The sequence below is a fragment of the Pseudoliparis swirei genome, chromosome 18, assembly GCF_029220125.1.
Source record: "Pseudoliparis swirei isolate HS2019 ecotype Mariana Trench chromosome 18, NWPU_hadal_v1, whole genome shotgun sequence".
NCBI classification, from domain to species: Eukaryota; Metazoa; Chordata; class Actinopteri; order Perciformes; family Liparidae; genus Pseudoliparis; species Pseudoliparis swirei.
This window is the reverse complement of record NC_079405.1, coordinates 22,146,025-22,162,836: the sequence shown is the minus strand read 5'-3', so window position 1 is coordinate 22,162,836 and position 16,812 is coordinate 22,146,025. Positions and strand designations below refer to the sequence as shown.

At 43.2% G+C, this 16,812-nt stretch overlaps 1 protein-coding gene across 5 annotated transcripts in view; it reads right to left on the bottom strand.

Annotated features, from left to right (window-relative positions):
• The window catches only part of iqsec1b (IQ motif and Sec7 domain ArfGEF 1b), a 208,261-nt gene that overhangs the window by 57,663 nt on the left and 133,786 nt on the right, over positions 1-16,812 (bottom strand). Inside the window, exon 1 of one of the 5 annotated variants that reach the window (XM_056438399.1) lies at positions 14,350-14,927. The exons of 3 other annotated variants lie outside the window; for them this stretch is intronic. In XM_056438399.1, the coding sequence (XP_056294374.1) occupies positions 14,350-14,426 (77 nt within the window). In that variant the 5' untranslated portion in view covers positions 14,427-14,927. Of the gene's footprint in view, positions 1-3,669; positions 3,764-14,349; positions 14,928-16,812 lie in introns of those variants that run through there. One more of the 5 variants, XM_056438401.1, reaches the window with a different exon arrangement.

Genomic DNA, 16,812 nt, shown 5'->3' with positions numbered 1-16,812 from the left:
ACGAAATGTGTAGACATAGAAACACTCTCAGACAGAAGCTTGCTGTTAAGTGCGCCTGCTGCCAGTCTGACTCCGCTGTTTTGGGGTGAATGACGTCACGTGCGACCTGGAGGTGTTAACCACTTGTGTGCCAAATCTTTTTTTTTTTTTTTTTAATTAACATTCGGGGCTAATTAAAAAACATCCGGGGCTTTAGCCCCGGGTTTTTTAGCCTAGGGACGCCACTGGTCCAGAGTAATGGAAACCGCTGCAGTAAGTCGACCGATCGGAACTTTGTCGGAGGAATAATGACTGTCGGTAGTAACATCATCCAGTTGTACAGCTTGTGCTTTTCACTGCGATTAAAGAAATACGTGGAGTTAAGTTGATGTTTATCCCTCCTGTTACCTTTACATTTACTGACATATTTTACCCTCGGGGTCAATTTGACCCCAGCAATTAAAACCTCCAGAAAATTATTAGAATTAATATTGTTTCCCAAGTTTAAGTGTGATCTACTTTATGTTTGTTTGTTGACTCCCTAAATAGCCCTTTAAATATATAAAAAAGTTGATATTTCTTATATGTTTGACAGTGAAAAACAGCCTGGGGTCAAATTGACCCCAAGGAACACCGACATTAAACATTGAATGGGGTCAAATTGACCCGAAAGGTAACAGAAGGGTTAAGTCGACTAGCATGAACAATCAACAGGGCTATATCATGAAAAACTCCCTTTTTTCAATGATTGTGTATGTACGTTTGGGTATCTGGCGATGCAAACCCAGTCAGTTTCATTCTGGGAAGAATCAGAAAAAACACAATTCAACAAGCCAATCAGATAGCACTCTCCTTCCTGTCACATGAAGCCAGAGCAGACTGGTCCTTTCTGGAGAGAGACGGGAGCAAAAACGGAGTGTATGGTTGTGATGTCTATCTATACTATTTGTAGGCAGAAAGTGCGGCGACATTCCCCGTCTTCAATAACGGTGCAGGGACGCCGTGGAGGACACGCTGGCCAATCAGAGCAGACGGGAGCTAAAACAGAGCGTTTCAGAAAAGAGAGAATGAAGGGATATCAAGACAGACGGTGTGAGGAAAATATAATATGTGGTTTTTGAACATTAAAGCATTAAAACAAGTTCCAGTAGAAACTACAAATTAAAGTATGAACCTGAAAATGAGCATGACGTGTCCCCTTTGAACTGCAATAATCAGTTGATATATAATAACAATGGATCTGCAGTTGTTGCACTTGGCTCTCAGGAATGTTTGAGCCTCTTTTAGCACATTGTTTAGTTGTTTTTTTGGCCCACAAGCTCTGCTCTCATCAACCTTGTTTCCAGCCTCCCCCGCCAATTTTTTTTTATAAACGCACCGTAGACTATAAACACAAGACAAAGTTATGAACTCATTTTATGGAGACCAAAACAAAAACTGAAAATGCGTGTGAATATATTGTGCGTGTGATGGCTGACGGCAAACACGTTAGCCAAAACAACGTTACGAGGTGATAATCGCTGTGTTCAGCTCTTGTTCCACAATTAATGGAAATCAGCTTTAACTACTTGGGCATGGTTACACCGAGTATACTGACCAGGAGCATTTAAAAATACCACTCGCTGGATTCCAGACCTCTTGCTCCTGTCTGCATGTGTGAGTGACTATGTGGTCATTTTTAGTAAAGCAGACAGAAGCCCCCCCCCCACCCCCACCCCAACACACACACACACACTCGAGACAAGGGGAAAACACATTTAACTTTGGCATTTCGTGGTAAATCAGCAGAGACAGAAATGAAACGTCTGATGGCCAAGTTACACAAGACGCCGTAGATCAGAAAGTCAATAAAAAAAACTGGACTCGCTGAGAGGCCGGAACATATTCTGAATTAAAGCGTGGACTCGGAGCTGCGGCACGTCCGACCCACGGAGACTGGAATTACAGACCAGAGGAGTTCATGACTGGTGATTGGCTCCTGCTGACTCAGGCTGCTCTCTAGCCACTAATTTGAGCCCGTCTGTGGTTGCATGACTGTGTGGAACCATTAATACTTCAACCCATCCCCTACTTACTACTGGGTCTCCCACGGCTCCGTTTCATAGGATACAGTGTTCCTCAACAACACAGATAGAACCGTTTGTGACTGAACACCACATGGATGTGACATCCTCTTCCTGTCATCTCCTGCAGCACGAAGGTCCTATATACAGGACTGTCTCAGAAAATTAGAATATTGTGATAAAGTTCTTTATTTTCTGTAATGCAATTAAAAAAACAAAAATGTCATGCATTCTGGATTCATTACAAATCAACTGAAATATTGCAAGCCTTTTATTCTTTTAATATTGCTGATTATGGCTTACAGCTTAAGAAAACTCTAAAATCCTATCTCATAAAACTTGAATATTTCCTCAGACCAAGTAAAAAAAAAGTTTTATAACAGCAAAACAAAATCAAACATTTGAAAATGTGTTTCCAGGTGTTTCGAGTTAATTAGACGATTCAAGTGATTTGTTTAATACCCTACTAGTATACTTTTTCATGATATTCTAATATTTAGAGATAGGATATTTGAGTTTTCTTAAGCTGTAAGCCATAATCAGCAATATTAAAAGAATAAAAGGCTTGCAATATTTCAGTTGATTTGTAATGAATCCAGAATGCATGACATTTTTGTTTTTTTAATTGCATTACAGAAAATAAAGAACTTTATCACAATATTCTAATTTTCTGAGACAGTCCTGTAGATGGATAATAATTTACATTTACATCTCAACTGGTGCTGAAACAATCAGTCAATAACCGAATAGTCGATCGGCAGAAAATTGAAATACGTAAACAATTTTGAATAATCGATAAATAGTATCAGCCAGAATTCGGGAACCAGCTGGGAGGTTGTGAGATGCAAATAACAGAATCATTTTTCTTCTTTAAGATGCTGAAAATTCCAATAAAAAAAGGTATTTGACTGAATGGGTCACAACTAGTGCACAACATGTCTGCAACCAATAACAAGGGGGGGGGGGGGGTAGGGTTTTACATTACACGTCATTCAGCTGACGCTTTTATCCAAAGCGACTTACAATAAGTGCGTTCAACCATGAGTACAAACTCAGAACAGCAAAAATCAAGAAACTAAAGTTTCTTCAAGAACGCCAAACTACAAAAATAGTGGAACAAAAGTAAGTGCCACTGAGTGCTAATCTGTTTTTGGTTCCCTGAATCCAGCTTCCCAAATGTGAAAAACTTCCATATTATTGTAGGTTAAATACATTTGGGTTTCTGGGCTGAACAAGCCGCCTGAAGACTCTGAGAAGTTCTCATGTCTCTATTCTCTGACATTCTGAACGATTATCGAAAGAGCTAACGGAAGTTTCAGCTGCAATGAAAAACTGAAAGTACTTTTTTCGCTGCCGACGATGCTCATGATCTTGACCCATAAGTTGCCACACCTTTCACAACTTTGTAATCATTCCTGAACACTTTACTATAACCAGTGATGGCAAACCACAAAGCTTGTGTTTTGAACCGTTGCAAGCATCCAGTCCTCCAGTTCTAGTACGGGTGTCAGAATCTATGAAAAACAGACTCAGAATCCCCCCCCCCCCCACACCAGCATAAGCCTGATGGCTCTCCCAGCAGTACAACATCCTGCTTTTGGAGCTCCGTAACAGGATCCCGTCCTACCTTATCGTCCGAACTGAAATGCAGTACTTCCACATTAGATCCCACATGTCCCTGACATCATCAGGCTGGAAACTTGAAATTTAGGAATCGCCAGAGAAGTTAAAAAAGAAAATGTTTCTGAAGCAACTCTGGGCTGAAGAACAGTCTCCACGAGAGAGAGAGAGAGAGAGAGAGAGAGAGGGGAGCAGCAGCTCTACCAGCATCGCTACCCATGCCACTCCTCCCCCCTCTCTTCATATGACCGTAAAAACACAGACTGGTCTTTTCCTTGCTCCTGAGGAAAAATGACAAATTCTCCCAGCTGGTCATTGGGTTAATTTAGTCACTGCTCCTTTTTATCATTTCCCCGTCTTCCTTGGCATTCGGAAACAAGTCGACATGGCGGAGCTGCTCTTGTTGAGTGCAGGGCAGAGACCCGGCCCGCATTACCAAGTAAGGCCAGCTGCTGAGCAGACCAGACGTGGGAAGCCCTCCTCGCTTTCAGTGTGTAACCCAGCAGCCTCCTCGCCCGCCACGCCCCCCTGAATCATCTCCGTGACCTCCGCACAGGAGGTGGAGAGGTTTCACGTGCAGGGCCAGGTGTTATCGGTTCGTCACAACGAGAGAGATGGCATCTGGCCTCGGGTGGGTGAACCACGGCGCTGCTGAATAAGCGTGGTAGTTTTTTTTTCTTTTCCGATAGGCTGTTGCGTCGCTAATCAACCATTTCAAAACAGAGTCGGGAAGTAATAGAACATCCCAGGCAGAGGATTGAAGTCATCCATCGCTGAGTCAGAGATATATCAGCCGATATAGTGCAGCGTTAAACTTGGGAGACGTGAAATGGGTGATGCGTGTGTGGAAAAGACCAACAAATATTCTTGCGAGTGTGGCAGGCCGTGGTAATTAGAGACATTTAGTTGGCTGTTGGCACAAAACCAGATAAGAGAAGAAGACAGGAGTACTGTCATGGAAGCTAAGCAATGTGCGAGGGAACATGACTGTTTTTGTCAAAGGAGTCTCGTGGCTTTGAAGATAGCAATATGACGGCTCCATGGCGGCAAAGTAAAGCCCCTGTGGACGGGATCACACCTTTTCCAAAAATCTGAAACCTTTCAGTTATTTCCAACTCGAGCACAGCTAACGTTGACTCAGCTGGTGCTAGCATTGTGCAAATGTCATAGCCTCTTTGATTAGCTTACTTTGGTAGCCTACGTCCTGCTTTTCGATAACGAATTAGTCGGCGTTTCCTTCTGAACCAAACATGAAAAGAACATGGATTGACCTTTAGGGAGGCCCATCCTTTGATTTCAGTCCACTCAGTTTAATCCCCATCGGTAATGAGGCTGCTGCAGCGGGTCGATCTAAATTCATTCCCAGGAAATGCATAATTAATTTAGATAGAATATGTGTGGTTGTGGCCACTGATCGTCTTTCTTTCTTGTAACTCCGCAGTGCTCACGGGTTTGCATGTTATAGTCGTGGAAGCTGTATCTCACTTAACCCTTGTGTTGCCTTCGGGTCAATTTGACCCGATTCAATGTTTCACCCTCCTGTCGCCTTCGGGTCAATATGACCCGATTCAATGTTTAACCCTCCTGTTACCTTTATATTTACTAACATATTTTACCCTTGAGGTCAATATGACCCCAGCTATTAAAATCTCCAGAAAATTATTAGAATTAATATTGTTTTCCAAGTTTACGTGTGAGGTACTTTATGTTTGTTTGTTGACTCCCGAAAGAACACCGACATTAAACATTGAATCGGGTCAAATTGACCCGAAGGCGACAGGAGGGTTAAATATTGAATCGGGTCAAAATGACCCGAAGGCAACACAAGGGTTAAGAAAAGGAACGTCAGCACAATGTAAATGGAGAAATAAAAACAGAAGGACTCCTTCCATTTTATTAAAATAAGTAAAGTGTTGAATTATTATCACTGAGGCCATGATGTGCACATAAAGTTTTGAATGCTGTAGCTAGTGTAAGGTCAGCATGTATTGTACTTTATTGTTGTATTACGTTTTGCATTTAAAATCTGAATCACATTTTGATCTATAGCTGTAAAATAACAATATATATATATATATATCCCTTAAAAATGTAAATCCTGATCATAGTTGCATAATAACTGCACAGAAAGTACACCTTTCCGGGGACTGACCAAGGTTATAGTTTATGACAATCTCTTCTAAGTTTACCATGTGCAGTCTTTGAGTTTATTCGTGTGGTCAGTGTACGTGTCCATAAGGGTGATCAAACATTTACTCATATTTTGCTCGTTCACTAGAACACACAAGAGCACAAGTCTGCTTCCTGAATAGTTGGCCCTGTAGTCGTACACTTCCGCTGCGTGTCCAGGACACGCTGCCCCACCGTCATGTCCTCACGCCGATCCTGTCACAAGTTTGCCTTTGTTATTTTAGACGTTCAAGAATAGCCAAGTATTTCCCCTCCCCGCCAGCCCCCGTGGCCTTCCTCCGAGCACCTGCTCTACATTTCTCTGCATTCGTCTTCCCCCCCCCTCGCCTACACACTCATGTGCAGGGTCAGCTATTGGCAGTTATGAAGACAACCGTCAGTATCAGTAATGTGGTGGAAATATGAGATAACTGGATTCTCTGCCGCCTTCATGTTGCCCGTCGTCTGCATCTCCTAAATACAGTGAAGACACGAGATGAGAAGCAGCTGGAAGAACAGCAGACATCTTTAATACTTAATACGAACTAAACAACAGAAGAGCGCCCGAGTGTCACTCACTCCGTACCATGACTACCAAGACATCAATTGAACTGTTTTTAATGTGTTGTATGTACGGCGACCTTGAGTGCCTTGAAAGGCGCCTTATAAAATAAATGTATTATTATTATTATTATTATTTTATTATTACAAAGCTCTGGGCAAGCTCCAAGTTGCAGCGCCACACTTTTACACCATACACATTTTCGCAGCAGATTGATTTTGACGACGGTTTCCATTTCACGGCGTGGATAAAACCTCAGAGAGAGAGCGAGCGGCGCCGGCGGGTGGTATCAAACTGGTCGTACGAGGCATATCTGCCAACGGGCGTATCGGAGAACGGGTTGGCAGGCCGAGAGCACTCGAATTGAAAAGAGCTTAGTGTCAGTGCACGCTCTGAGGACCGACTCACTCACAGGCCTGCGCTCGGTTTGGCCCGCAAATGAATGCAATTAGATGACGGTCTTTTTATTACAACATTTCTCACTTAATTCGTCAGAACGCCACTGCTAGAGCATATCTTTATTATGTGTCTCGTTTAGATGATTACACTCCCTTCCCGAAGGTCTGAGGTTTTACCCAGAAACACTGCTTTTGAAGATTTTTTTTTAAAGAATGGCTTTTTACAAGACTAGGGGGGAGAACCCTTTTCATCTAAAGAACCCGTTTTAAGATAAATAGTTCTTCAAAGACTGTTAAGCGCATTGGTATTAAGAGATCCTTAAAATAAGATCGTGAACCATGATTGTTGTGGGTTGCGCCGCACCACATCTGGCCGTCCCTTCTGGGAAACCCAGTGTGGGTTTGAGATGACTCCCCATGGAATAGAAATGCTTTCCCAGAAGAATCTGCTGGGTAGGTGCTAGATATAATCTTTTGAATACAAAAGAGTTCTCTGGGTGGGTTCTAGATGAAACCCTTGGAATACAAACAGGTACAGTATAGAACCCCTTGGTTGGGTTATATATATATTGTGTGAGCAATCTTGGAAGGTGGAAAGGTTCTAGGTACAACCTCCAGAGGGGCTTCTGTGTGGAAGCGTTACACCAAGAAGTGTTCCCTCTAGAACCTTTTATTGGGAGTTTTTGACTTATGGTTCGATGTATAAATCTTTATATTGGTTTCTAGATAAACCCCACCACTATTAAGGGTTTTCCTTTATAAAAGGTTCTACCCTTAAGAGGTTCTGCCTTTTATAAAGATTGTTTTATATTTATAAAACATTCTACTAGGAACCAAAAGCATTACCCAAGCTGAAGAACACTTTATTCCAAAGAGTGTACAGTGGGCTCTAGAGTATGAAGCAACAAATCATTACCATTATGTGGGTGAGCTGGGGTGAATCCTGAAAGCCTCTTGAGGTTTATCTAAGATTCATCTGCATTTGTAAAGATCAGGACGTTGCCAGTATCAGTCTGACAACGACCAGTGACCTGTGTGTTAGGAAACCTTTTGATGTCCTGCATTTGGTCCTGAGCGGAGACTGCTTCTACCCTTCCACAATGAGAGTGGAATATCAAAAGGCCATGGCTCTGTCTGTTAACGTAGAGATACAAACTCTGTAATCTGATGAATCCCTGAGGAAAAAACGGCAAAGCCCAGATCGTTGTGCAAGGAATTGGATTGCATAATTGGAGCCACCTTTATGTGCAATTATTCTGTCCAGAGTTAGTGGTGGTACACTCGGGGGCTCAGGTCATGTCCGCCTGGGGAAAAGGAAATGTGAGGCAGAAAGGAATCGGTGGGTGTGAATGATGAAGGGGTAGGGGAATGGGGGTTGGGGGGAATGTCTTCAGTGCTGATGAACTACCGTGTTTGGACAGTTTGATGTGGGTTCAGTGACCCACACCAGCAGAGGGGGTCAAGCTCTATCAGAGATTTGTTCACCCCTCTGCCTTTACCACAGCTCTGTGTCGGGAAATCACATGATCTCCTCACACCACATCAACACACTGGCCACTATTGTCAACCCCAGCCATTAACACAGGTAAAATCCATTCGCAGACGAACAGTGGGGGTTGACAAATTACCAAGGGGGTCATTGATCTACTGGAGGCGAGAGGATGAGATATGCAACTGCGAAGGATATCACAGAGAAGCTATTACAGGGTCGATTCACCTAAATTACTAATATTACAAAACAAACCTGCCATTAAGATATTGATTTGCCTTCAATTGGAGGACTCCCAGATGAAAAGACAGGAAACCGGATTGAGAGTTTACAGCCATGCTAGTGGCTCTGTGATGATGGACGTGGGCACGATGCAGGAGATGAAGATGTCATGTAAAATGAATGAATGCCCTTTTTGAAAATGCATGATGTAAAAAAAAGAAGAAGCGAGATTTAAAAAATCAATTCTACACTAGATGTCTAACTGATAGTGCTGTAGCTAAATTTAAAGAAGCGATTCCTTCTGTATTTGATTCGATACCACGTCTCAATATAACAGAGGACTCCTGGTCTAACTTTAGTCCGTCCCAGATTGATCATCTTGTTGACAGTGCCATAGGCTCTCTGAGAATGACACTGGACTCGATAGCCCCTCTGAAGAAGAAGACAGTGAGGAAGAGGAGGTTTGCTCCCTGGTATAACCCTCAGACCCGCAAACTGAAGCAAACGTCACGAAAGCTTGAGCATATGGCGTTCAACTAATCTCGAAGAATCCCGCTTAGTTTGGCGAGATAGTCTTAAAACATATAAGAAGGCCCTCCGTAATGCCAGAGCAGCCTATTACTCATCAATAATAGAAAAAATAAAAACAACCCCAGGTTTCTCTTCAGCACTGTAGCCAGGCTGACAGAGAGTCACAGCTCTGTGGAGCCGAGCATTCCTATAAACCTTAGTGGTAATGACTTTATGAACTTCTTTAATGAAAAGATTTTAACTATTAGGGACAAGATTAATAATCTCTTGCCCATAACCAGTGCCAATCTGTCCTCAAGTGGAATGGCCTTGAAACCGCTGTATGCCCTGGTGTATATTTGGAGGATTTTCTCCTATCAACCGTGACCAATTATTTTCAACGGTTTCTACTTGAACACGTCTACCTGTCTCTTGGACCCCATCCCACGAGGCTGCTTAAAGACGTTTTGCCTTTAATTGGCGGCTCTCTATTAGATATTATCAATGTGTCTCTGCTAACAGGCCACGTACCACACTCCTTCAAGGTGGCTGTTATTAAACCTCTCCTGAAGAAGCCCACTCTGGATCCAGAGGTATTGGCTAACTACAGACCGATCTCTAACCTCCCTTCCTCTCCAAGATCCTTGAGAAAGTGGTCGCAAATCAGTTGTGCGACTTTCTACATCATAATAGTTTATTTGAGAAATTTCAATCAGGATTTAGAAAACACCACAGCACCGAGACGGCACTGGTGAAAATTACAAATGACCTCTTAATGGCAGCAGATAAAGGACTCCTCTCTGTCCTGGTCTTGTTAGACCTTAGTGCTGCATTCGACACCATTGACCATGACATCCTGTTACAGAGACTGGAGCAGTCGATTGGCATTTCAGGCACGGCACTAATTTGGTTTAAATCCTATTTATCAGATCGATCTCAGTTTGTATTTGTAAACGATGACGCCTCGATAACCACCAACGTTAATCACGGAGTTCCACAAGGTTCTGTGCTTGGACCAATTTTATTTACCTTATACATGCTTCCTTTGGGCAATATTATCAGGAAACACTCCATAAACTTTCATTGTTATGCAGATGACACTCAACTATATTTATCGATAAAACCAGAGGAGAGCAACCAACTCTGTAAAATTCAAGCATGTCTTAAAGACATAAAAACATGGATGACCTGCAACTTCTTGATGTTAAACTCAGACAAAACCGAAGTAATTTTAATCGGCCCTGAGCACCTCAGAGATCAATTATCTGGTGATGTGGATTCTGTAGCGGCATTGCCCTGGCATCCAACACCACTGTAAAGAATCTTGGCGTTATCTTTGATCGGGACTTGTCCTTTAACTCCCACGTAAAGCAAATCTCAAGGACTGCATTCTTTCATCTCGTAATATTTCAAAAATCAGGCACATCTTGTCTCAAAAGATGCAGAAAAATTGGTTCACGCGTTCGTTACTTGAGACTGGATTACTGCAACTCCTTATTAGCAGGCTGCTCTAATAAATCTCTTAGGTCCCTCAGTTGATCCAGAATGCTGCAGCTCGTGTTCTCACTAAAACTAAGAAAAGAGATCACATCACTCCTGCACTAGCTGCTCTGCACTGGCTCCCAGTAAAATCAAGAATCACTTTTAAAATTCTTCTCTTAACCTACAAAGCCTTGATTGGTGATGCTCCATCATATCTTAAGGAGCTTGTCGTACCATATTGCCCCACTAGAGCTCGCTCACTAAATGCGGGACTACTTGTAGTTCCTAGAGTCTTAAAAAGTAGAATGGGAGCCAGAGCCTTTAGTTATCAAGCTCCTCTTTTATGGAACCAGCTTCCAATTTCAGTCCGGGAGGCAGACACAGTCACCTCGTTTAAGAGTAGACTTAAGACCTTCCTCTTTGACAGAGCTTATAGTTAGGGCTGAATCAGGTTCACCTGGTCCAGCCCTTGATATGCTGCTATAGGCTTATAGCTGCCGGGGACGTTTTAGGATGCACTGAGTACCTATCTCCTCTTTTTCTCTCCTTAAGGATGAATTTTCATCTCTCAATCACACGTTACTAACTCTGCTTTCTCCCGGAAGTCCTTTTGACTTTCGTCTCATGGGGTCATCGGACCCTATGAGACGGCATAGATCTATCTGCCTGATGGATCGTCTGGGTCGTAATTCCTGCTCATGACTACGCCACTGTCCTGTTGAGACTCCGCCCTCCTCCTCCCCACCGCCATCTGCCTGATGGATCGTGGAGGTCTCCATCGTGGAATATGCCTACTATGAACTATTCATACACTCTGTCATATTCATTGAATGTATTTTAACTCTAAATCTGTCCTTCTGTACACATTACATCTATTGCATCTGTCCATCCTAGGAGAGGGATCCTCCTCTGTTGCTCTCCTCCAGGTTTCTTCCTTTTTCCCCTGAAGGGTTATTTGGGAGTTTTTCCTGGTCCGATGTGAGGTTTTGGGGCAGGGATGTCTATGTGTACAGATTGTAAAGCACTCCGAGACAAATTTGTAATTTGTGAAATTGGGCTATACAAATAAACTGAATTGAATTGAATTGAATTGAATTGAATGAAGTGACGCTGCTGTGCGTCGTCTCCCTTGATCGGGAGATGCATTTATTGTTTTGGTTGCACGTATTTAATCGAATCTGAAATAAAATAACGTAATTCAGATTTTGTTCTAATCATGTATTGTTTGACCCACCTTGTGCAGAGGCGTATATGAGCGTACTGTAAAAAGATTGTATTGATACTTAGCCACATATATATATTGGCAATAAGATGCAAAAAAAAAGGTAAAATTGCAGTCAACTGCAAAGCTTTATGGATGCGTTCGTGCTGAAAAGTCATTTGTGTAATATCTTTTGAGAATCAGACCTTGAGACAGGGCAGGCAGGGGTTGCAAATGATGCACAATCCATGGTGTTATCAGCAGCAGCAATCCAAGATTACAGAAACATTGTTTGCATTGCATTAGTCTTCCAGTGCACGTTCTCTTCTCTCATCTAAATAAGGTACGACATCCCTGAAAGACAACCCGAGAGAAAAGTGACACTTCTTCTTGTGATTTATGTGAACTGACCCTTTACAAATGTATTGAAAAAAAGATGCTATATACATTTTGTTTATTGCTGCCGAGACCAACCGCTATTATGAGCCGGTCTGTCCTTGGCACATGACCTCAGACTGACTGAAGCACGGAGATGAAGCGGATTACCGTCTGTCTCTGAAAAAAATAATCATGGAACCCCAACAGCAAAATTAACACTTTACAGTCCCGCCGCACTCCAGAGCAGCACAAAGGTTTGGCTCATCCTCAAGCTGAATGAACCGGGTCTCCATCGACCAATCACCACCCGGTATTTAAACGGGAAACACACAAGCATTAAGCCGTGTCTTCACCACCCTCTAGAGACAAGGCTGCGTGGAAGAGAGGGTGGTGGGGGTGGGGCTGGGTGGACTCATGAATAAATATTGCCCAGAGGTGTGTGACAAGAAACATTCCTCTCCACATCGCATATTCACCTTTTTGATTACCGTTCTCTGAATCAGACCGAAAAGTTCACTTCAACTGACCCCACGGGTGTCTTTCCCATTATGTAGAGAAAATGAAACCCAACCGAGGCCAGGAAAACCTGCTGAAAATTAGCTTCCGAGCTGAGTGCGTCACTTACTTAGTGGCTTTTATAGTCATTCACTGCAAAACCCATTTAAATGTCTGTCCACAGAAGTCATATAAAAATAACTTTCAGTTGATGTGGATATTTTTCAGCTGAAATGAAGCAGCTTTCAGTTAAGCCTTCACGTTTTTTAGTTTTCTCTTCTCCCATGACATGTGTTTTATAATGCAATCCCACTCTTTTTTAGTTCCTGTAAACCATAAATGTAACCATGTATTCATCAGCTAGCTAACCCCTTAAAGACCAGCTTGTGGAACGTGGAAATTGGCAGAGCAATATATCGGGAATTTGCTTTCAGTTGGCTACAACTATGCATTTCTAAATAATGTGGTTGTGCGTATATTTATGAATTCACCCCATTTGTCCTGCCCGCTCCAGGCTGCTGACGAGCTAGCGTAGGCTACCTAGCGACAACGTAAAAACAGACTGAACCCAAACAGAAAAGAAAAAAAAGGGAATCCACGTACACCGTTCAGACAACTCACATGGCTTCACCTTTTGTACGAAGAGATAAAACGTCATTGACGAATAATCATGCACATTAGTGCAAAATGCCTTGTTGAGTCTTGTAATTCTACCGCAACATGAGTGTAACTCTACATGTTACAGCTTACTAACGTGTTGTGTTGCGACATCATAATATGGGCATTTTACACTTTAAATGAATCAAAAATTAATTAAATTAATCATCCAGCACCAGCTTAAAGGGGCACGCCATCCACTGTGTAGATTGAGAGACACAGGTAAATAAAGTTAGAACATTCAAAGTCTGAGCAGCAGAGGCCGAGACATCCTGACTTGATCTCTGTAAGCGGATACCGTCGGCAATGGGGAAATATTTTAAAATAAGCTGAGCATTAGCTGAACAACTGTCTATTTCCAAAACCACCAAAATAACGTCCCATTGCCTCTTGAGGCTCGTCGTCGTCACACCGGTAGCTGATGGGATCCAAGACTGTTTTAGTCCCTGGTGCGGATCAAGGTCAAAAACTCTTAACTTTCCAAACTCTTAACTTTGTGATGTTTCTAGTATGGAAAGCAGGATGAGGTTTTATTTTTCAGACTTGACACAGCTCCTACACATCTATTTGCACTAACTGACCTGAACCTGTCTTTAATGTGTACATTCTGTGAGGGGCCCCTTTTCAGTTGCAGGTAGTCGTCATCGTATTTCTACAAACGCATCCCATTTTGCACATTCGGTAACACGTGTACAAGAAGCGAGCGTTGACATCCGTCAGGCAAACTGAAGAGAAACAAACACTTGAACACAGACTGTGGACACTGGCGCTGGAACAGCGGATGACAGAGCACGCGTCGCCTCGTGCCGCCCAGCCAATAACAATGAGCGGCACCACACGCACAATAGGCCGAGTCCTAAACTGGAAGCTTGTCGGGTGGGGTGGTGGGGGGGGGGGGGGGGGGGGCGACTGCAACAATAGCGCTTTCATTCAGACCAATTGACCTCGCAGACCTCGTTTCAGCCCCTCTCACAGTGGAGTATGAAAACAAAAACGCAATTTTACGACACAATGAGAACCGAATAAATCTGTTCACAGAGAGGGCCACACACATTTGAACCGAGTCTTATCCCCGTGTGTCTTTTTGTCTTCGACGCTTTGGAATCAACAAAACTGTATCTCACCTTTTATAGAAGCCGTTTAGAGGCTGGAAACAGAGGAACTGCCAGTAATCCAAACAAAAAGCTTTGAACTTCAACATCTTGTCAGCGAGTAGCAAAGGCTCAGATTAAAAATGTCATTGGTCCAAGGTCCCATAGAATGTGTTGCATTCAGGAGAGCAGAGCACAGTTTAGTCTGTCAGGCAGCAACGCCGACACCCCACATGGTACAGTCCCATCTCAGCATCCGCCTGTGTGTATCTGGGCCACAGGGAGGGGGTTGAACCTGCACCCCTCTGCTCCCTTTGTTAATGTCGAGCAGTCCCGTCCTCCCCGTTTGTCCCCTCCAAAAAAAAAGCTTCTCTAGTGCCTCGATAAAGACGCCAGCCACTGGACACCACGGCTGCAGGAGGTGTTGGGTCAATAAATAGAAAAAGAAAAAAAGAAAGTTTCCCCCCAAACAACCCTCTTTCTGGAACAAAACCCTCTCTCCTTGTGCCCGTCTCCTCTCCCTCAGAATGTCAAGAGCGGAGGAGGTCCCCGATCATCAGAGTTGAGCTACAGCTGCTCCTATTGTCTAAGCGGCCACAGTGAGAAGGTCCGACTCCGCGGCATCTCGCTGGGGCCAACAGAATGCACACAAAGGCCTCCCTCGGTCTTCCTCGTCAATTAGGGCTTTATCAGATGCTGCGCAGCTTCTCCACAGCTAATCAGCAGCAGCACATGGTGCGGAGAGGGGCGAAGCCGGCTCTCGTGAGGGCCCAGCCTCACACGTGTGCACAGAAAGCCTGGCCGGTTGCCAGGACAACCTTGAGCACAGCGATGGCAAACACTGATGGACCCCTTTGATTGGCCGGGGTGGGAGTTTGAAGTATGTCGTTTTTATCTTCTTTTATTTTGCCGTATTGCTCCGTTAATTTTTTCCTGCCGAGCCATCACGAGAAACGTTGGGCTAACTAACTGAATGACTCCTTAGCTAAAAATGTAACATTTTGTTGAGGAATACAGAGCTGCCCACCTCACCCTCTACACACTTCCTTTTATAGCCAATTTAGGCACATTTATTCATTTTAATTTAGGTAAACAAGCATTTACATATGTATTTAAATTATTAAAAAGATAATGTAATCAATAAACTTGCTTTTCAGGGCAATACGGGGTTGCTAGATTTCTAATTGGCAACCAAGTCTTGGTGTTGGTTGGCATCAGTGAAAACCAATTTTTTTATGTAAAAAACAGGGACAAAAATAAAACAGCAAGCAAGCACCCCACACTTCTCTTTGGCTGTATGTGAGAAAGAAATCATCTTTCTCAGCTGAATTACTCTGTCTTTGATAGATCTGTGAAGAACACGACAGATAACCTTTTAAAACAGTGGTTTTCTTTATGGTAATAGAAAGATAGCAAAACAACCCTGAGACGACTACGGTATTTTAAACTCTGGAGAAAACTTAGATTAGATTAAATGAATCCTTGTCGATGTAACCCAGCCTTAACAAAGTCACGATTTGAAAAGAACATGGCCCATCAACAGAAACTCATTGTGAAACTCGTCAAAAAAGAATACTGCATGGAGAGGAATAGATGAGTACAGATGCATGAATGAATTAATGATGAATGTAGAAACGCTGGTCATCAATACTTGATGATCACATATGTTCCCCCTCAGTACAAATCTGTATGAAAAAAAAAGAATCATAGTAGGTTTACATTTTTGAGTAATGGTTACAAAAAAAGGAAAAGTAATGACACCTCGGGACTTGTTTTGCAAAGGCATAGAATGTTTGTGAAATTCATTCAGCTGAAATGAGTCAGTCAATTTTCCACTTCGCCGATTCTTCAACAAGCCGAACAAACCCTATTGCGGCACAGAGCGCCACGGTCGCTTTCTGCTTATGCAGATATCACTATTTGGATGGGCGGCGCTGCCCTCTGTGATGATTCAGCTGGCGGTAGCGCTCTGGCAAGATGCGACAAAATATATCGACTGGATGCGATACCGGCGCTCGCAGTGGGATGGAGCGGGCCCCAGCGGCACGCCAATTATTCAGCCCCGGCGCGCGGCTTTGAAGTGAGAACAGGCGGCGTTTTGTCAAAAGGCTGCGAGTCACGAGAACATGAGTCACAGGAAAGTTTGACGGTGCCGAGCGAAACGCAGGAGGATGACAAACCCATCTCATTCTGCAAGGCTGAACCAGCTGATTGGAGGCCTTCGCTTGTGTATCAGCGCTTGTGTATTTAATGGAGCGTTCCCTTAATTAAGGTTAACTGAACACTATAATGGGATCCTGCAATTAACGAGCTTGGTTTCATGTTAAAGGGGCTCTGCAGTGATTTAGTGCCTCTTGTCATTAAGTTGAGGGATTTACAAAGAGACGGATTTAAAAAAACAAACTAATCTGGGTTGTAGGCGGAAGCTGTCATAGTTGTCACATTATAACGGACGTGTTGGATTTGATCTTTAAATGCTTTTGCCAAGAGATCTGT